The sequence below is a fragment of the Procambarus clarkii genome, chromosome 41 (genome assembly GCF_040958095.1).
Source record: "Procambarus clarkii isolate CNS0578487 chromosome 41, FALCON_Pclarkii_2.0, whole genome shotgun sequence".
In the NCBI taxonomy this organism is placed as follows: Eukaryota; Metazoa; Arthropoda; class Malacostraca; order Decapoda; family Cambaridae; genus Procambarus; species Procambarus clarkii.
Genome location: NC_091190.1, coordinates 15486293 through 15507718, shown reverse-complemented (window position 1 = coordinate 15507718; position 21426 = coordinate 15486293). Strand labels below are relative to the sequence as shown.

General features: G+C 37.2%; 1 protein-coding gene and 1 long non-coding RNA gene across 3 annotated transcripts in view; one reads left to right on the top strand and one right to left on the bottom strand.

Annotated features, from left to right (window-relative positions):
- Positions 1–2271, bottom strand: part of LOC138373093 (uncharacterized) — a 200128-nt gene extending 197857 nt beyond the window's left edge. Inside the window, exon 1 of the long non-coding RNA XR_011231046.1 lies at positions 641–2271. This is a non-coding gene — a long non-coding RNA (uncharacterized lncRNA). The remainder of the gene's footprint in view (positions 1–640) is intronic.
- Positions 2272–4909: 2638 nt separating this feature from the next.
- On the top strand, positions 4910–19196 carry Rbbp5 (retinoblastoma binding protein 5). 2 transcript variants are annotated; one of them, XM_069339388.1, is made up of 11 exons: positions 4916–5228; positions 6048–6246; positions 6538–6655; positions 8153–8263; positions 10224–10247; positions 10409–10590; positions 11843–11962; positions 12235–12388; positions 12822–13034; positions 14127–14373; positions 18075–19196. In XM_069339388.1, the coding sequence occupies exons 1-11, from the start codon at positions 5210–5212 to the stop codon at positions 18179–18181; spliced, it is 1494 nt and encodes a 497-aa protein (XP_069195489.1). In that variant the 5' UTR covers positions 4916–5209; the 3' UTR covers positions 18182–19196. The 2 variants fall into 2 exon arrangements, with proteins under 2 accessions (XP_045602792.1, XP_069195489.1); XM_045746836.2 differs by lacking the exon at positions 10224–10247 and having other exon boundaries at positions 4910–5228.
- Positions 19197–21426: the final 2230 nt, after the last annotated feature.

The following is a 21426-nucleotide window of genomic DNA, read 5'->3' as shown; positions in this document are numbered from 1 at the left end:
GGATGACGCAAGAAGGGACCTGGATGATATCCAAAACATAACCTTTTCAAAAACATTCCAAACAAAGCATAAGAACGCAGCACACCACACAAATTAAATTGACCGAAAACAGATGCTTTTTCACCCATTAGGTTATACACTCATGAAACTATCTACCCGCCGAAGCCGTAAATGATAAAACAATGTTGGATTTTAAAATTCAAGCTTAAATAGTAAGTAATTATAAAAAGAAGGCACCAAGCCGGGAAGACTATGTAGCACCATCTCCAGCTTCAATAAATCAGGACAAATGGGGGAGCCTTTGACAAGAAGCCGGCATCCTATCCTCGTCGAGGCCCCTAAAATATTAGTGGACCTCAAGTAAATTCCGGTAAATATATAACCTGATATTAATAATATGAGCTGATTCGGATAGATTTCTATATATATAAGACTAGTACACCTGACAAGTTGGACATTGCAGTTGTACATCCATTGCAGCCGAATGACAATAATTCCTATCTAATTTGAAGACAACGAATTAGGACTGAATACTATTGTTAGTATACAGTGCTCGTCAAAATAATGCGGCCCCGTTCTCGAGGCACATCACAAGAAACACTACATAGGGACAAGTGTAGTAAAAATGCATATGAATTACCTTTTAATGCAGAGGTGGGTGGACTTTTCTCTCCCCGGCTTGGACACTTGGGCAGGTGGTATCGTGATACCGCAGCATTTGAGTCCGTAGTCTGTGGCGTGGATTGCTGCGATGGCCGTGCTGAAAGGCACTTCAATGATGGTCTGCGGCTGAGGTCGGCGTTAGTGATGGTCTTGGCCGCTATCGCTGTCAGCGTCAGGTTCTGGGTGTTAATATTAGCGAGGATGTCGTCGTCGAGATCTGTGATCCATGTAGCGTCGTGGGGGCGTGAGGGTGAGGCCGGCGTCTTGTAGGATGGTCGTGGCGGCCGTGGCAAGTATCTTCTTAAGGTCTGAATCGCTGAAGAGCAGGTGAACACCCTCTCTTGTCTCCATGATGTGAGACGTTGTCGTTGGTGGAGATCTGTGCTAAAATCTCGGCGGTGGGGAGAACGAGGTTCTCCCGGAGGCGAACCTTGCCCCTATGCAACAGGGTACAGGGCGAGGGGGGGGGGGGTGCCCTGGGCCATAGTAGCTTGGGTCGGCAGCAAAGTTCCTTTATCACCCCTTCTCCGGGTCGCAGTGGTTTTCGATGACGCGTGGAGTGGCTCGAGCTTACAAGTACTTTACCCGGCAATGCTCAACACTTAAGAAGGCCCTCCATCTTCTCCCGAGTATTTTCAGGATGAGAGTGGGGCTGACCTAGTGTAATGAGCCTTGCCGACTATCACACGATTTGTCCCAGTGGTCTATGAGAGCGGACACGTCCGTTCCTGTGGCGAGCGTGCAGAAGAATCTGTGATCTGAGATACCATCAAGTAACTTGGTGACAAATTTGGCGGTGTGAGCTGAAGCATCTTCTGTTGGAACACTGGCTTGTGCGTGCAAACTCAAACGAATCTGGCAAATAATCACAAGGTAAACAAGACTCCAGGTAAACTGCTTGAGTTACTTTAAGGTATAAAGCACAACAAGCTTCCCTAAACTCTTGCCCGAAAAACAACCACACACACTATAGGCGAATCTGGGTGTTTGAATGCTTTCCATAAAGCGTGGGTCCTAGAGGTCACTGCCTCACGACGGTAAACTCCACCTCGGTTGCATGTCCCAGTAAATGTTGCCTTATCAGTCCATAACACCGTTAACCTGTCAATGTAAAATATTTCTGGACGAAGGCGACCCTACGAGTTCACTGCGAACGTGTTAGGGAAGTTTTTTTTCTGTGCTTTGTGGCTAGTGTTGCTAACTTGTGGATTTGGCACGGTACAGTAAGTATACCCTCTGACACTTCATCAAAAACTCTTTCCGATTGGTCTGCTTCACTTCTCGCGCTATAACACATGAGATATTTTCTAATGAACGTTTTAAAACCTTCACAGACCTTCAAAAGGTTTTCCTGCGACGACCAGGGATAATATTTTAGTAATGGCGACAAATCACTTCCGTCCCGAAATCAAGCGCCGTATGTCTTGACGCTCTACTTGGCATCCACGACCACCTTGCTGGCCTGCCTGCTTTAAAGCAATTGAACTGAACTCACCTAGATACTTTGTAGGTGCTATACGAACAATGTAATACCACCAGCACAACAAATAACAGCATAAAACACGCCACTGGGGGAGAGACGCAAGAAGCGCAAGTACCCACACTCTTTGGCAGTCGCCGGACCACTGACTTTCTGCTGGGCACGCTGCGGGGCGGCGGGATTTCTAGCCGTATTATTGCCTAAAGTATTTTCAATAAAATACAAATAAAAGATCATCATTCTTTTATACCCTCAATAATGCAGGGACTCGTATCGCATATTATGGCACGTGGTGCCGCACTGTACAAACTGCTTAAAAATGGTTGCTAAATAATTTAAAAAAGGCCAGTCTAGAATCCAAGAAGCCTAAACCAATGAATATCTTTAATCCGCTTCTACATCCATGGCACTGATATATATGACGGAAAGGGTTGGTCCCAAATGGAACCTTGTGGTACTCCACTCACCATATATTTTTCCAGTCAGATTCCTTTCTGTCTTGGAAGTCCCTTTGCTTTCTTTGTTTCAACTTGTTAAAACACTTCTTTAACAATATTTAACCGTTTGTTTCAATATATTACGGAAGATCTTGCAAATGAGACTATTTAAAATGTATAGTTAGGATTTTCTTAACAATATTGTAACTCTTTATACTCTTGTTATCTACCTTTGAGTGTGTGACTACTCTTCAGTCATCGCTAATTTGCCGAAGTAATGCGGTTTTTACAAGAAATTTAAATACCTAGATCCTAGGAAAATGGGGGGGTATCTTTGAGAAGCCACCGGCTTCCTGTCCCCGTCGAAGCCACTATAAATAGTTGGTGGTCCTCAGGTAAATTCAGGCCTTTGCTGCTTTTAGTAAACTGGAGATATTTTGTTTAAATTTCTAGTAGTAGATCATTTTAAATTATCTAATTACACATTTGTTGAACATTTATTTTATTTATTTATTCAAGTTCATGTATGTTTATTGAGATAAGCAATAAATACATCTCAAAGGGATAGAGTAGCTTAGGCTATTTCTACCCCCCCCCCCATTTATTTATTTATTTATTTATTTATATACATAAAATAAGGTACAATGGGTTTATGAGAATACATAGCATTGATGTTTTTACATTCTTGTAAAGCCACTTCAAGTTCAAGTTCAAGTATGTTTATTGAGACAAGAAAAAAATACATCTCAAAGGGATAGAGTAGCTTAGGCTATTTCTACCCCCCTCTACTTCAAGTCCCTCAAGGGGCGCACAAATTCAGTGAGTACAGATACACAAATCACAATACAACATTTAACATTGCATATTAATATAGTAAGTGTTACAATCATTGGGGCAAAATTCTTGTAGTTCCTAAGTATTCTGTCTATCATATCATTATCACACATCCAAACAATTTGAAGTGGTACACTACTTATTTCCTTATTTCTATGGTTATCCATAATTTGACACTTTAATACATAATGGTCTTCCAAGTTCAAGTAGGTTTATTGAGACAAGTTAAAAAAAAAAAAAAACTCAAAGATTAGCTTAGGCTATTTCTATTCCTTCCCATACTTCAAGTCCCTCAAGGGGCGCACAAATTCAGTGAGTACAAATACAAGAATCCCATGTAACATATCAGGTTAATATAGTACTATCTAAGAGTATAATAGTGTACATCCACCGCACTAGATTTTAACCCATTAACGCTCCAAGATAATATTCTCACTCTACTTTCATCCATGATTTAATAAAACTACCTTTGCCCTGTCTGTCACATTCCATGAGATACGAGATTTTCTCAGACAGACTCTCCCAACACTGTAACATTTCTGCTTTCTCCTCATTTGCACAACAGCTACTAGCATCAAAGGTGATCTTACTCATATCTAATTTCTTTCTTATTTCTCTATACCGTTTTACTTTAACCTTTGTTTCAACATTTGTCACTACAGAAGGTTGAACGCTAACACTACTAGAAAGTTCATTTTCCTGACTATCCTCTATCATCAATACGTCATGTTGTAAAGCCACTAACGCGCATAGCGTTATTTGTTTTAGAGACGTCTTTATTTATTTATTTATTTATTTATATATATACAAGAAGGTACATTGGGTTTGTGAGAATACATTGGATAGTACAGTATTTACATTCTTGTAAAGCCACTAGTACGCGCAGCGTTTCGGGCAGGTCCTTAATCTAGCAGATAATTTTAAGTAGGTAATTTCAATCAGAATTGATAAATGAAAGATACATTACAAGAGAAAAATGAGATGAGAGAGATAAGTACTGTAAGTATATTAAAGCACATTGTTATATTAAAGCTCAGATTGATTACATTGACAGCTTGATTAGTAATTTAAACAAGATTAATAGACACCATACAGCAGATTGACAGCACATATAAGACAGCAATGATCACAATGGTAAAGATGTTCAGAATGGGTACATAAAGATTGGGAGACTGGGTAGCAAAAGATACAGATAAACAAGATTTATAAACACCATACAACAGATTGGCAGCACATATAAGAAAACAGCAATGATCTCAATGGTAAAGATGTTCAAATTGGGAACATAAAGGTTGGGAGATTGGGTAGTGATTGGGGTTTAAATTCATGTATCTTTTCACACTACGAATAATAGTGCCGACAGTTTACATTTGGCAGATATACCAAAGAAAATGTTATTATTGTTTTTAGATTTAGCTATTCAGAACAAAATGTCCATGTAGCACAGGCTATAGTGAGCCCGTAAACCCAAAGAAAATGTAAACCATAACATGGTAGAAGCGACGGTGCCGCTCCATCACAACAACAACAGGGACGCTCCACAGTGAGGGAAACCTTTATGCAAACTGCACCTGTTATCAAGAAGAGTGAGGGAAACTCCGCACACACAGACAGCACATATCCTAAACAAGAATAAATTACTTATTATCAAGAAGAGGAAGCTGCAAGTATTTTCAAGACGAATGTAGAGTGTCCACACACCAGCACCCAAGCCTGACTTCTTGAACGTTAGCACAACTCTTGCAGTCGTCAAGAAAAACTTCATATAAACTTTACGCTCATAAAGAAGACGAATATGAATTTAGAACTGCTTGGTAAATATTACTGATGTATTTATACAGTTTAGGGTGCATGAAGACTTCAACAGTAGGCCTAACACACCTAGCCTATTGGATATTTTTTAGGAAAGCATACAATATTCCAGTAAAAGAACTTGTAATAGATATAGATTTATCCATTAGTTTTAGTATTCAGAGTGTAAATGAGCAGCTTTCAATAATTGTTAGATACTGGGGTCCATTAATTAACATATTGGGATTAGTCAATGCTTCTCACAGTACAGGTACAGACCTTTGTGATTTGGGCTCAGCTTATAAATCTATATTCTTGCCATGATTTGACATTTTGCAACTATTACTGTCTAATAAATAAACTTGCTATTAAATACCAAAGGTATTAATTAGAATTTTGGAGCATGTAGCATTATCAAGGTCACAAATATTTATGCAAAATTATTCTTTAGATTTTTTAATCAGTCATATTTTTTATTCTTCAGAATCTTATAAGAGTTTGATCAGTGCCGATCAGACAGCGGCCATTGTTTGAGATTGGACTTTACATTTATAGGCTCTTACAGCCCCTGAGGTCTACAAGCGACTGATCTTCGGCAATTGCAATTGTACCAGTTGTTTTACACCAACTTTCTCTGGCGTTTCTGCCCTGGTCAGCTGGCAACTGGTTCAGCCAGTTTTAGTTCCCTCTGCATCATTGTATTTGTACTTTAGATGATATGTCAGACATTTGACATAGTTCTTTCTAATAAAATACTTTTTAACTTTACTGATGAATACCTGAGGTGTGAATGTTTGTTGAGTTCTGTATTTTACAATACTCTACTGTACATTTTTTTTCAGAATCCTTTGGGCAGAACTATCCTGAAGAGTTTGATGGAGCCCTTGATTGTGCATCATTAGCTGTCACATGTGCATTTAACAGACGGGGAACACTCTTGGCTGTGGGATGTAATGATGGACGTATAGTTATTTGGGATTTTCTAACCCGTGGCATTGCAAAGGTTATAAGTGCTCATGTTCACCCCGTTTGTTCTCTCAGGTCTGTTTCTTTATAGTGTATGTTCCTTAATACTAAATAGCAGGATGAGCTTAGGCATTGTATATTAGTATTCATCAATTAAATCATTATGACAAGTTTATGAATTACATATTTGCAGTCATGAATTAAATATCACAAACTTAATTTACATTATAAGCAGTGTTGCTATGTTGTATAAATATAAGAATAACAGTGTTGCTTATACGACAGTATTTCTTCAGCTCATTAAAGTACTGTACTCCTAAAGTGCTTTTTTTTAAGCAGCAGGTATAATATCTTCTTTTTTGTCAGTTGGTCTAGAGCTGGATACAAGCTTGTGAGTGTCTCCACTGACAACAATGTGTGCATCTGGGATGTGCTGTCGGGAGAGTGTGATATGAAATATAGGTTCCCTTCGCCTGTCATGAAGGTTTGTGTTTTATCATTGTTTAATTACATAATATATTATTAAATGTCTATTATAGGTAGTTTCATTTTAGATCTGTGAAAATCCCATCATTCTAATTCTATACATCACTTGCTACCCATGGTAAAGATAATTGGAGAGATATGAAGTACAGGCTTCTGTACCCATCATTTATCATAAAGTCTATACAGCGCTACTGGCGCTTACATGGAAGTCTGTCACTGCCCAACCACTTGGGGTGGACGGTAGACCGACGGTCTCGCTCCATGTCGGTCGATGTTTAATCCCCGACCGTCCAAGTGATTGGGCACCATTCCTTTCCCCCGTCCCATCCCAAATCTTTATCCTGATCCCTTCGAAGTGCTATATAGTCGTAATGACTTGGTACTTTCTCCTGAACATTCCTTTCCCTTCCCTTGTTCAGTTGATGTGCTTTCTGGGAGGACCGCCCCTCTCCCCTCATTAGCTCCTTCAGTTAAGTCACAGTGTCTTGGCAGAGGAGTCTGGCTTTCCTGAGAGGGAAACATAAGATTAATAAGGCAGAAAAGATGGACTGGGCTTACCCATGATAGAAGGCAGGAGGAGAGGAGAGCTTAGATCAGAAAAACATCATCTCCAAAATTTCAATTCCGCTAACAATAAATTCTAAATCTGGCAACAAAAATGAAAAATTTGCCAACAGAAAAAATCTAAATCTACCAACAAAAAATTACAAATCTGCAACAAAAAATATAAATGCCAGCAAAAAAAAAAAAAATTTGCCAACAAAAAATTCAAATTCGTCAACCAAAAAATTCAAAATCCACTAACAAAAGAAAAAAAAGAAAAGCTGTGGACATCAGAGGTCCATCACAGCTATTCAATACCCTCCCAGCAAGCATTAGAAATATTACTGGAACAAAGGTGGACTTCTTCAAGAACCAATTAGATAAGTTCTTGCAAGTGCTGAACCAGATGGGCTATAATGGATATGTGGGCCTACGGGCAGCTGCAAGCAACAGCTCTATTGGACCAGTTATCACAAGTCAATAATTCCTGAGTAGAAGAACTCCTGAGATCCTCTCCAGGTAAGATATAGGTAAGACAACAAACTGCTACCGAAGCACAGCAAGACACCCATACAAGGCAGACTTCTCTTTTTAATCCACTCAAACTCATTTATATAGATGTCTAACCTATTCATGAAACAATTCTGCAATCTCATGTGTATTATGTTACCCGGTAATTTGTTTCCTAATTCAATAACTTTGTTTCTAAACCAGTATTTACCCAGGTATTTCCTGAATCTAAACCAAACATTTCTTGTACACATCTCCTTAGCAGTAAGGCTCCTTTGTTCAAAATCTCTTTCTTCAATAGCACTATCAGCTCATCTTGTACTCAACTACCAATTCTCTCACTCAACTTCTTAACATTCATTCTTTTACCTCTTCCTTCTATCCCATCCAATAATTTGGTTTTTATGTTATCAATAAATTGTTCATAATTTACTTTTTGCAGGTTCAGTTTCACCCAAGAAATGACAAGATGTTCTTGGTTTGCCCAATGAGGCATCCTGCAGTATTGGTTAATGTAGATTCTACACATGAAATTATTCCTATGGATGATGAAGTAAGACACTAAGTTTTATATTATTCCTCCAAAATAAAAATGTTTACACATGTTGTTATGATCATATTTAATTTTCAACTTTATATTTTAATGTAGACTTATTCGAATTATTGAAATTCTTTCATGAAGCCATTTACATTTGCGTCTGGCATTGAATTTGCTCCATTTGACAATTGTGTGGGAGAGGGGGGAGGGGTTAGGTCTTGTCACTTCCTTCATAACCACCATGGTTAGTGACACCACTACCACATCTACCAACACACCTCCCTTCACCACCATGGTTAGCAACACCACTACCACATCTACCAACACACCTGCCTTCACCACCATGGTTAGCGACACCACTACCACATCTACCAACACACCTGCCTTCGCCACCATGGTTAGCGACACCACTGCCACATCTACCAACACACCTCCCTTCACCACCATGGTTAGCAACACCATTACCACATCTATCAACACACCTGCCTTCACCACCACTAGCATCATGATCACTAAGCCCTAGTAATGACTTATTTTCATCAGATAATGCATCATGTACAGCCTCATCCTCTTTATGTGGCACAAATAAGCAATTCCTTTATAAGTTGCAAGCCACCAGTGCCACTACAGCCATTGCTATGCTATTCCTCATCATCATCACTCTTGTTGTTTGACCCTACTCCTTATTACTCAAATTTACCTGAAGACCATCTCACTAGTGGCCTCAACGAGGACAGTAAGCCGATGACTTGTCAAAAGTCATCCCCTATTTGTCATGATGATTGTATCCAACTGGATTTTGAATTGCAGCAATGTTTTCTGGATCATATTAAATTTTACTGCTACTAAAAAGGGATTAAAGAGGGCCCTTCCAGAAAGCAAGATTGAATGTAATGGAATGCCTTTCCTGGTAGGGCTCTCAGTAGGTCCACATTCTCACATTATTCCCTTCTTCTCAGTAGGTCCACATTCTCACCTTATTCCCTTCTCAGTAGGTCCACATTCTCACCTTATTCCCTTCTCAGTAGGTCCACATTCTCACCTTATTCCCTTCTCAGTAGGTTCACATTCTCATCTTATTCCCTTCTCAGTAGGTCCACCTTATTCCCTTCTTTGCCATGTGGTGAAGGGTTTGGTTCTAGTAGCTCTAAGTGAGGGAAGGGCATGTTGTGGAGATTCAGGTCATCTGGGCTACCACCCAGTGGTAGTCAGGAGACCGTGGTTAGAATGTTTACCCCATAATAATGATCATGTGCCTTGTTACATTCAGGTACCTAATTTTCTTTGAGCCATTGCTTATTTTGTTCCACTTATGCTTTGTGGTGGGTATTTTCTTGGTACAGTATTGGATTGATCCCTAAGTTCCCTCACCTCAGAGAGATAGTCAGATTATGGCCCTGACTCCTGGTAAGCAAGGGTTGGTCTCGGAGACCTAGTGTATCTTCTTAAGGCTTGGCTGAAACAGTGCTTACCTATTAGTGATTGAGAGGGAATAAGATGTTGCACTTTATGTCCTGCCTCTTGGCCATTTATTCTGAGCACGGTAATTACCTCTCTCAACATTAATGTTTCATCATATTTTTTCTAAAAGTTGTGTCTGGATTGGGTTTCAACAACTTCCTTCAGTGCTTTCCACTGGCCAACCATCTGTTTCTTACTGAAGCGACCATATGAGTCATAAATACTCATACTCCGCCCAAGTAAAACAGAAACAAGCAACACTTAGTGGGCCAGCCAGAGGCTTAGGGCCAGCGCAGGAATATCCCTGCAGAAAAGAAAAAAAATACATCTGTTCAGAGAACAAAATTTCAGGAAGCAGTGTTTTTCTTGCGGTCAGAAGAAGGCATTTCATTACATTTAATGCATGATTTTTAAAGTTGTGAGGTGCATTGTTAAAGAATTTTTTTATTTATTGCTTTATGTAGAGAAAACATTGAGAGTAAATTTTAACAAAGATGACATTTCACCCTTACAGGCGCAACGTCCTTCTAAACGAAATGTCAGTTTCAACGTCAACTTTGGGCTTGGTATTTTAATATTGTTGTCAGCACTTTCTGCTATATTAGAAAAAAAATTAAGTAATTTTTGAACATTGCTGAAATGTATGAAAGTTATTTTATTTTATTCATGTATTCAATATTTTTATTCATGTTATTACAGGGAGACGTCAACATTGTTGCATCCTTCGATCGTCGAGGAGAACACATTTTTACAGGCAATAGTCGTGGAAAACTTTTAATTCTGTCATGTCCAGAATTGAAGATTAAAGCTACATTTAGAATCGGTCAAGGAACCACTAGTGCAGCAGCTGTGAAGAGCATCGAGTTTGCCAGGAGGACAGAGTAAGCATTATTTATTTCTAGTTATTAAAATGGTCTTGTTATTAACTTATGCAAGTTGCTAAATATTGGTATCTTAAATCAGTATTATGGGTGCAATACTATTGTTTTTAATGCAATTATATGCAATATGGTTCACCATATGGTTTCTCATGGTCGAGGACAAGAAGTCTGGTCCCCCTAATCCAACTAATGTCCTTTCCTAGGATGCAACCCACAACAGTTGCCTAAGTCCAGGTTATCTATTTACTGCATCAGAGGCCTCAGGTAAAAGAAAATGTTGCCAATTTATGGAGGAAGAAAGTGTACAGCTTGTGAAAAATGAAGATTGTTTGAGATTTTTTGCAAAACTTGTGCGATCAAGATTATTTTGAATTAAATTTTCATAAATTTAATTTTGTTCATATAATTTAATGTTGATATCTTTAAAGCTGTGGTAGTTATTCCCTTCCCTATATAGTACACTGCACCCTGTACTGTTCTTTGAAAATCTTTAATTTTGTATTGATCAATAAAGCTGTAATTTCCAAGATTTCAAGCAGTATAACTTATACAAGAGATTGCCAGGACACAATATAATTATTTGTTAAATTTTATTTGTATTAATACTAAAGCCATGCAGACTATGCTAGTTATTATTTATATATATTATAAATATAATATAAATATAATATTTATAAATATCTAGTCAAAATTACTAAGAATATATTAACTTTTAGAAACTGGAAAACATTTATAACCGATTCATAATTTTTGTGATGTTTTATGCCTCTCTGTATATCAGTACAGGAAGAAAATGCTGTATACAGGAGATTCTTTGTTCTAGTTGCTTAAGTTGAATGTAACCACCTAATTATGTTTATCATTGCTTGTGCGATCTGCAGGTACTTGCGTTGTTTTAGCATTTATAAAAGTACAGCAAGTACTTAAAATTGCACCCAAGTTTAAAAAAAAAAATGAGCTAGAAGGAAAAGGAACCCACTAGTGCAGCAGCTGTAAAGAGCATCGAGTTTGCCACGAGGACAGGCTTATGGCTTTAAATATACCGGGTATTAAAACTAGTAAATGGAAGAAAAAATATTATATAATCACCTCATACAGTACAAAATTATGACAAAAATTGACATGCTTGAGATGAAGTATTTTATTTTTAAATTATAAAATACATTTAACTTATAAATACATTTAAATATGAACAGTACTCTGTAATAAAATCATCTAATATATAGTCCTTTTTTTTTTAATCCTTTTCCAGATACTTTCTGGTGAACTCGGCCGATCGTGTAATTCGTGTATATGATGCACGTAAAGTGTTGAAGTGTGGAAAAGATGATGATCCTGAACCTACACAGAAGCTGCAGGATCTTGTTAATAAGTAAGAGGTCTATAAAATATAGAGTTTACAAAAAATGTGTATTTTTTCTATTCCATTACATTCAATGCTGATTTTTAATGCTAAATTAAAATCTTCATACAACTTTTACTTTTATCTTACTCCCCTTTCTTGCCTTTCTTTCTGATGACTACAGTACCTCTCTACCGTATGGCAGTCAGTTACTGGATAATGATGTATGCATTACTGTTTTCCCACCTATACTAGATTGATTTACAGAAACATTGACAATTACGTTGTTTATGATTTTGTAGAACCATGTGGAAAAAGTGTTGTTTCTCTGGAGATGGGGAGTACATTTGCGCTGGCTCAGCACGCCAACACTCTTTGTACATTTGGGAACGAAGTGTTGGCAACTTGGTTAAGATTCTTCACGGAACCAAAGGAGAAATGCTGCTGGATGTTGTGGTAAGACCTATATAAGCTTGAACCTAAGCTTTACTTAGCAAATTATTTGTTATTTAGGCAGTAGTATTGATCATGTAGTGCAGTAAAGAATAGCAATGATTGTTTTGTCTCTTTTCTAAGGACCTAGAGATTTTTTACCATTGTAAAATGATAATATTAGAAATCAATATTTTATTTGCATTACATGAACTAAGAATATGTATTAGTTAAATAATTTAACAGTCGTGTTTCATTCAAACTGATACACCCCTCTCCCATGTATCACCCTCGGTTCATTGTTTCCAATGCACACATTATACACACTATGTTCATTAAGCCACCCACCACCACCATCAACAACAATTCATTTCCATCATGAGATATGCCAGCTTTATGCAAACTATATATACAGTAGTGTTATTAAAAATTGATGTAGATGTATGTCATTCCACAGTGGCATCCAGTAAGACCCATTATGGCATCCATCAGCTCTGGGGTTGTGTCCGTGTGGTCTCAGAACCAGGTAGAAAACTGGTCAGCCTTTGCTCCGGATTTTAAAGAGCTTGATGAAAATGTTGAGTATGAAGAACGGGAATCAGAGTTTGATCAGAGTGATGAAGACAAGAGCGTTGAACTGAGCCAAGAGAGAAGAGAAGAAGATGTGGAGGTGAGTGTGAGAATTCAGTTTAGAAATGGTACGTTCTCAGTATTCTGAGAAAAAGTTAATTCAATAGAAAATCAGTTTAGAAATGGTATGTTCTCAGTATTCTGAGAAAAAGTTAATTCAATAGAAATTCAGTTTAGAAATGGTATGTTCTCAGTATTCTGAGAAAAAGTTAATTCAATAGATGCTCTAATGAGGAAAAGAAGGTATTAGTTAAACACAGTACAGTATTTCAATTCACTTCTCTGTGCATGAAAGTTTACTTTACTCAGTGTTTGCTTACTAAACCCTCCTCCTCAATTTGCAGAAGTCAGTTTGCTTTTTGGGACTGTTCTCTGTTAATAGTCCTTTGCATGAATGAGATACTCTTCAATAGGCCCCTCACATAGCATGAAGGATGCATTCCAGGGACATCTTGGGCAACATGAAATCAAGCTTCATAAACATAATGTTTACAAAAACTATAGGTACAAATTTCAGACATCTTAGTATCACACACATTCCACTTATTTTACCATACAGTACATAATAGTGTACCAACAACTAATCAACTACTATGTACAGAAAATTTGTGTTCACCAGTGGTGTAGATGATTTGCTTTTGCTGGACAAATAATGGCTTAAAAGGAGAATTATTGGCAGGAGGCCAGTGAAGAGTTATCAGGATTAAACTACTTCACTGAATGGTCACATGCCAACCCATCCCCTTAAAAAGAGCACTCATATTGATGCATACTTTACCCATGGCCAAAAATCATCGTACAATACTAGAAAATAGCAGCAGCTCACGAAATTGACATTGTCCTGTTTTCTGTTTTGGAATCTCTGGTAGGTTAGGAGAAGGCACTCTAGCTCAACAGTTTCTTGACGTTGGGAAACCTTAGGAGGATGGGCTGCACATGCAGGTGTTTGAGAAAGTAACATGTCCAGTGATTGATGGTCTTGTGCTGAATAGCTTTTTAGCAGGTAATGGCTCAGGGGTATGGCACGCATCTGGCTTTGACCAGGATGTTGGTTCAATTCCCACCCTGTACCAGGGATTTTTCTCATTACTGCATTGTCCTATTACATTATTATTTTTTTCTTTCATTTAAGGTTGATGTGACTAGTACAGAACCAGTTACTGCCTTCTGTAGCTCAGATGAAGATGACGACAGCAATGCTCTTTTGTACCTCCCCATCTCTCCTGAAATAGAAGAACCTGAAGAAGGCTGGGGTCCCGAGGGTGCACCAAATGAAGATCTCTCGTCCAAGAGATCGGGTGACAGTAAAGAAAATGTTTCTCCAAAAAAGAAGAGACCTAAAACATTTGACATTTCATTAGAAAATGCACCAACAGATGGTGGGTACATTGTTTAAGATAGCTGTAATGGATAGCTGCAATTTATCCTGATAAATGTAATAGAGTATTGTATAGTATTTTGAATTCAATCTTTGCCCATTAACAAATTTATGTTGCCTGGGTAAGTTTGAAAATCTTTTGATCTCATTTTTCTTTCGTGTTCAAGCTATAAATGTATTTTCAGTGAAAATGGCTATGAATAAGGTTATATTTAGTAATAATAAGCTATAAGAGTGGATGAATTAATAGGCAGCCAGTAAACATGTGATATAAACTTGAAATTACAATACTCAATATAAACATTTAATTTTTTATTTAAAATTATTCTAGTTTGCTATAGTTGAAGACAATTGTCAACTTCTTCTAAAGAAACTTGACTTGATTTTTGTTAATTTATTATGCATCCCATAACCATCGTGTTGGCAGTGGTGGAAAAGATTACAAAGGCAAGTAATGGGCTCAGAAACCGAGCTCCATAACAAAGGAACTGATCTGGTGGTTTATTATATATTGCCAAAGGATGTAGGTTTGTATATAAGTCAGTGATTATGTTTGGTTAACTGGCTGATGAGTACATGTTGGTGTGATAAGGTGGCATTGGCTAAAGGGACTCCTTTATGATGTGTGTTCATTTGACTGGATGAGTTTGGTGCTTGGTCAATACGAATGAGGAGTGAGTTGGTCTAAGTGGAAAGTGTTTGTTTCCCAGTATAGATATTAGGTTGAGATACAGATCTTAGACTAGGTACCAAAACCAACTAGATTTTTAAGCACCATGTTTATCTCAGAACATGATCTGATCTGCCCATCATTTTAAATCCATGTACCCAATTACTTCTGAGTGAATGGATTGACGGAATGGTGCCTTAGTAGTCCCACCTTGCCCAGGATTTGAACCGAGGTTCTTTCAATTCTAAGGTGTGTGCACTAACCCATTACATGACAGTTGGTGAAAATATACAGAACTTTGGTTAGGGAAACTGCAATATTCACATGACAAAGAAAGTGTTTATAATAAATACTTTGTACTCTACATGTGTAGGGCATTCTTAACCCCTCGACTACGCAGGTTAAAATTGTTTAGTGTCTGCCATGCACACAAATATTTTTCTTATGATGATGTTAATTAGCGTTCAGAAAGCATAAATATCCACGCAATAAGTCTCTTACTTACCATGGTTTAGATGTAATGGCCCAGTAAATTTGCATGGTTTTGGTAGGTGGGTAAATGGTCCAAGTTACCATTTACTTTCCATTTATCAATTTATTTACTTTTTCCATGGTCAAATGATGTATTGGGGTGTCAATGGCGGTATTCATTATGTTTAACTTGGGAAATATATTTATAAATATATACTTATCACTGTGCATACAACCTGTATTTATTCATATCAATATTTATGAGCCTAAGTCTTACAATTGTACATAATACACATTTTACATACAAATATATATACATGGATATCACTGATTTGCCATTGTCAAATGTACTGAAGAGTGTGATGGCCAATTAAAAAAAAACAGTGCAAAGCTCAACATAACGTTTCTGCTATTGCACTATATGTAGTCAGCAATATGCATTTTTGATCCCCTACTCTTTTTATGAGATTTGAGAGATATATACAAGAGTTGTTACATTCTTGTACAGCCACTAGTACGCGTAGCGTTTCGGGCAGGTCCCTGGAATACGATCCCCGCCGCGAAGAATCGTTTTTTCATCCAAGTACACATTTTACTGTTGCGTTAAACAGAGGCTACAGTTAAGGAATTGCGCCCAGTAAATCCTCCCCGGCCAGGATACGAACCCATGACATAGCGCTCGCGGAACGCCAGGCGAGTGTCTTACCACTACACCACGGAGACTGTTTATTTTGAATGAAAAGCATTGCAGTTGTGACCTGGCTGGCACTGCAACAGGTTTTATGTAGTCAGTATACTGTTATAGACAACACTCTTTTTCATAGACTGCCAGGTAGATATTGTGCATCATGCAAGGTACTATCTGGCATACTGTACTTGTTGGCACCATGACCCCTCATACTTCCTTGCACCATGAACTCTCATACTTCCTTGCTCCATGACCTCTCGTATTTCCTTGCACCATGAACACTCATACTTGCATTATGAACTCTCGTACTTCCTTGCACCATGAACTCTCGTACTTCCTTGCACCATGAACTCTCATACTTCCTTGCACCATGAACTCTCGTACTTCCTTGCACCATGAACACTCATACTTGCATTATGAACGCTCATACTTCCTTGCACCATGAACTCTCGTACTTCCTTGCACCATGAACACTCATACTTGCATTATGAACGCTCATACTTCCTTGCACCGTGAACTCTCATACTTGCCATATTACCAATAGCATAAAAATTCCCTCCCTCACTATTAGCAACAAAATCACAAGACATTTTCATCAGAATCAGAATTTTGTAGTACCAAATATGATCTATCTGGCAATTCAAAAAATGCATGTCTATGATGGATATTTTTCATATTCCATGATTGATGTCCCACACTAACATTCTTTACATCAAATTTAGTATCTTGTAGCACAAAATATGCTCAATTTGGCAAAACATTTCTTTCTTAACAACACGCTTATTGATCATCTCTAAGACAACGATCATTACATACCACAATATTACTATTTTCATCACAATCATTAGCTTGTGGGAGCAAATTAACTTCAATTGACTACATGAAAACAGTGTTTTCTAACACAACCATTGTTCCATCTTGCACCAAGAATACTAACCTATTTTGTCACCTCTAGCATGATCATACAAGATCATTATGGCCACAATTTCAGCAAAATCAGATATTGTTACATCAAATAGACTTCAATTGAGAACTTGAAGTGTATATGTCATCAGTGCAGCATGGTCACTCTGCATGTTTAGTTGCTCGATGGTGGTGTTCATCTTACTAGGCCTCTGGAAAAAAACCAAGGCACTCAGGATTTTTTCAAATATAATAATTGTTAATAATAATTCATTGTCGGGCAACAGGCAGCCAGAGTGGATTTGTACACATTAGGCTTAAATAGAGGTCAAATTATCGGCCCTGCCCAGGATGCAACCCCCACAACAAGCTGACTAACTCCCGAGTACCTATTTACTGCTAGGTGAACAGGGGTGGGTGATAGGAAATGCGCCCAACCATTTCTGTCCCATCCGGGATTCGAACTCAAAATTCTCAGTTGTGTGTCGAGAACAAAACAGATTGTACTACCTATGGCTAACAATCCCTACCAATTTGCTCTTAGCAATGACAAACAATCGTCAAAGGTATTGAGTGTCTAATGACATTCCCCTAGGATTGGTGGGACTTTTGAATATTACAGCACACCTAACATCACCTCTATGCAATTAGTGCAGAGCAGCCAATCACTCGAGTTATGAGAGCATTGTAAAAGTTATGTAGGACACTTAATAACATTCATCATGACTTTTCACCATATTTTCATCTTCAGTTGAGGAAAATTATGTAGCACAAAAGCTTAATTACTGTAGGTTAATGACAATAAAGGAGAAATGAAATTCTATTATGATGGGGTTTTGTAAGATTAAACTGTAGGAGTCAAGTTTTTGTAGATATTAATTTTCCAATGAAGCATGGAACATATAGAACATGAATATTTACAATTGTAGTTTTTGTATAGAAATAACAAGTTTTAATTTTCTATCCTTAGAGGTTCATCCACTGGTCAGCAACAGACCAAAGGAAAAGCAAGCTGCAGGAAACAAGAAAGGACGAAACAACTCCAAAGACTCAAAAAAGGATAGAAAAAAACACTAATAAAGGTTTATATTCATATATAGTATTGTGTTTCTTTCCTTGATATCAATAGATTATGACAATAGTCAGTTCCTGTCCAAATTGGGATTATTATTTTTAGGACTTAGTATATACAGTATGTGATATATGTGAAATACAGTAATATCTTTTTTTTAAAGAAAATTTATTGTTTTAACAAAAATTAAAAGTTAAAAAACGAACGTCTTTCCAGTGTTTCACATTTGTAATTCATTATAATTATTAGGGCTTTATTTGTATAGTATAGGAAATTAATAAAGGGTCCTATGAAAAGGTTTATGAAATAATAATCACTGATAAACATGTTATTTATAATATAGAAGTGTACATTCATTTTAAATTTTATACTGATGTTAATTTATATAGGAAAACTAAAGTTAGTTTAAGCAGATATTTTCAATCAGACTTACCATTGAAAATGGTACAGTCAGGTTTGATTGTCAGAGTTAACTGGTTTTAGAAATGCTTCTGTACATAATAATTTTGGTTCAAGCGGAGCATGTATCTAAACAGTAAATGTAAATTGTGAGTTTAACAATATTTGCAAATGCAATTTTCTTGTATACGAATGTTTCTGTGTACTATGCACACTTGAAGATATACAGTACAATCATTGTCCTTTTATCTTAACTGTTCGGGACCGAGCCCTGAAGAATAACTGACAAGTTCATACAGTACATGTCTGGCATGATACAAAATTCCAGGAAGACGCTGAGCTCGGCATATTGCAGTTGGGAGAGTTAGCATAGAATTTTTAGCACACCATCATTCCTTTTGCCTATGGCATTTCCCCAGTTAGACTGAAGGTAATTTTAATGAATTTAACAAGCCTTTACAGGCAAAATATTTTAAATTAAAGTCAATGCTCAATTTTGCATTTTCTACACTATTGATGTAATGTTTGTTGATACAGTAGTGCTCACCAACTTCAGATTTGTTTGATTGTAATTATAAATGTACTGTATTATCATGTAGGAATAAAGAGTGTTTATTATAATTATTATTATTAAACATGAATTTGCAAAATACAATTATTTGTGCAGCAGAATATTCTCATATGAGCTGCCTGCCACCATGTGAACAAAGAAATTACTGTACAGTATTGTTATTGGTATTATGAGTAGGGAAACTTCACTAATTAAAGTGCATGATTGCCACATGGATTATGATTTTACAATTGTGAAATGAAGCAATTTAATTTAAATTTGGGGGCCATTAAAAATGCAAATTAAATAAGATTAAAACTAAAAAGTTACACAGTGAACCCCTCCTAAATCTGGACCTCCTTATAACAACTCCCTCTTTAAATAAAGGACCAACCCACATTTTCCCTCAAAGATTAAAATTTAACAAAATATAAGAGGATGACATGCAGTATAAACCTGATTATCATTTTATCACAAGTAATTTGTCAAATCGTATTTTTTCTTATAATTGCCGTTCTTGCCATTTTATTTGCAATATTATTATTCAAAATGATGCATTTATAGTTTGCAAATGTTTAACTATGCTTATGCTGTACAGTGTATTCTAAAGTGTACAAATGAGCTTGCTATTGTTATGTTTTTTCAAAGGCATTAAGACTTACTGTGAAGGCACACATACCGGCAGTGTATTTTCTTTGTGAATACGTGTAGAGCACCGCTCAATACTCAACTAATCCTCCTGTTTAGATAGTACGTTTTGTAACTATGTGGACCATCGTACATACATAGACATAATAGACAATTAGATATTTGAATTTGGTTAATTTACTTTATAGAGTTAAAACTAAAAACCAAACTTAAATACAGTATTCCTAGGCCCAGTATGACATATAAGACTATATTAGGCCTCATAGAGTATGTATTAGGCCTAGGAAGGTTAGGTTAAGTTTTCTTTGCAACATCCGTACAACATCTTTTCCAGTTTGTCCAAATTCCATTGTACCGATTTCTACTTTGTAATTGCGTTTTACGTCTTTTATATGTACAATGATCCTAACCGTTGCAATGAGTACTACCTAATCAGGAATCCTAATCAGGCTGTACTACCTAATCAGGCTGCATTACTCAAGCATTTTTCACTGGCTTTTCTTCTGATATACAGTATCATTATTTGCACGTTGAAGCCATGTCATCCTACAATAGTAATAAAGGTACTGTATGTCAAACATAATCATCTCCCTTATTAATATGGCTGAGTTATTAGATCATGACTGGGGAGAAAAGTGACTGAAAGAGGAGTATAGCATTAGTACTAGTGCTGTTTCTGACATGAAAGCAAAAGAAGTTAATCATATAGCTTGTTAATAAAATTGAAAGCCATGGTGAAAAAAAGTGACAAAAGTCTTTAAACCTTCTAAGAATGATGATTCAGATTATGGTATAATTTGACAGTACTACCCCCCCCCCCAAAAAAAATATTTGACACAAATCCAAATTGGGTCCAAATTTATGTACGATCCTGTTTTTGGAGGTGTGCTGTAACAACAACTGGCTTGGTTGATTTTCAGTTAATTGCAAGCCCTTAATTTACTGTGTTGCTACGTTTTTTTAATTGGAAACAAGCTAATGCATGTTGAACCTTCCTAACAAAATTTAGTATGTAACTCACTGTAATTTCCCGACCTTCATATAACAAAAACTAATATAAGTGAAAGGCATTTTTTCTTTAACAGTATATTACTGTAGTTACACTAAAGAAAAGCTTGAACTGGGATACTAAGGCAGCTGAATTATCTATGTACCAGCGATGAGTCACAATAACGTGGCTGAAGTATGTTGACCAATCCACACACTAGAAAATGAAGGGAAGACGACGTTTCGGTCCGTCCTGGACCATTCTCAAGTCGACAATCGACTTGAGAATGGTCCAGGACGGATCGAAACGTCGTCGTCCCTTCATTTTCTAGTGTGTGGATTGGTCAACATTATCTATGTACAAATCATGTGAATCATGTCAGACTTCACCGACCTTCCTCGGTGCCGAGTTACACCCATCATCCACAATAATTACTCTTGGGTAAGCTTGATCACTGTGGTAAACAATGTTTTGTTCAGTTGTACTGTAGAGAGCCGACTGTCGACCCACTACAGTAGTTTTAATGTAATGGGGCAACAGTCTTATTATATGTCTTCACTGTAGAGCTATGGGTTGATAGGGAGGTTATGTCTTCTTTGAAGAAATATGGGTCGACAGCCTGCAGAGCGATAGTTCGAACACGCCTTCACTGCAGAGCAACGGGT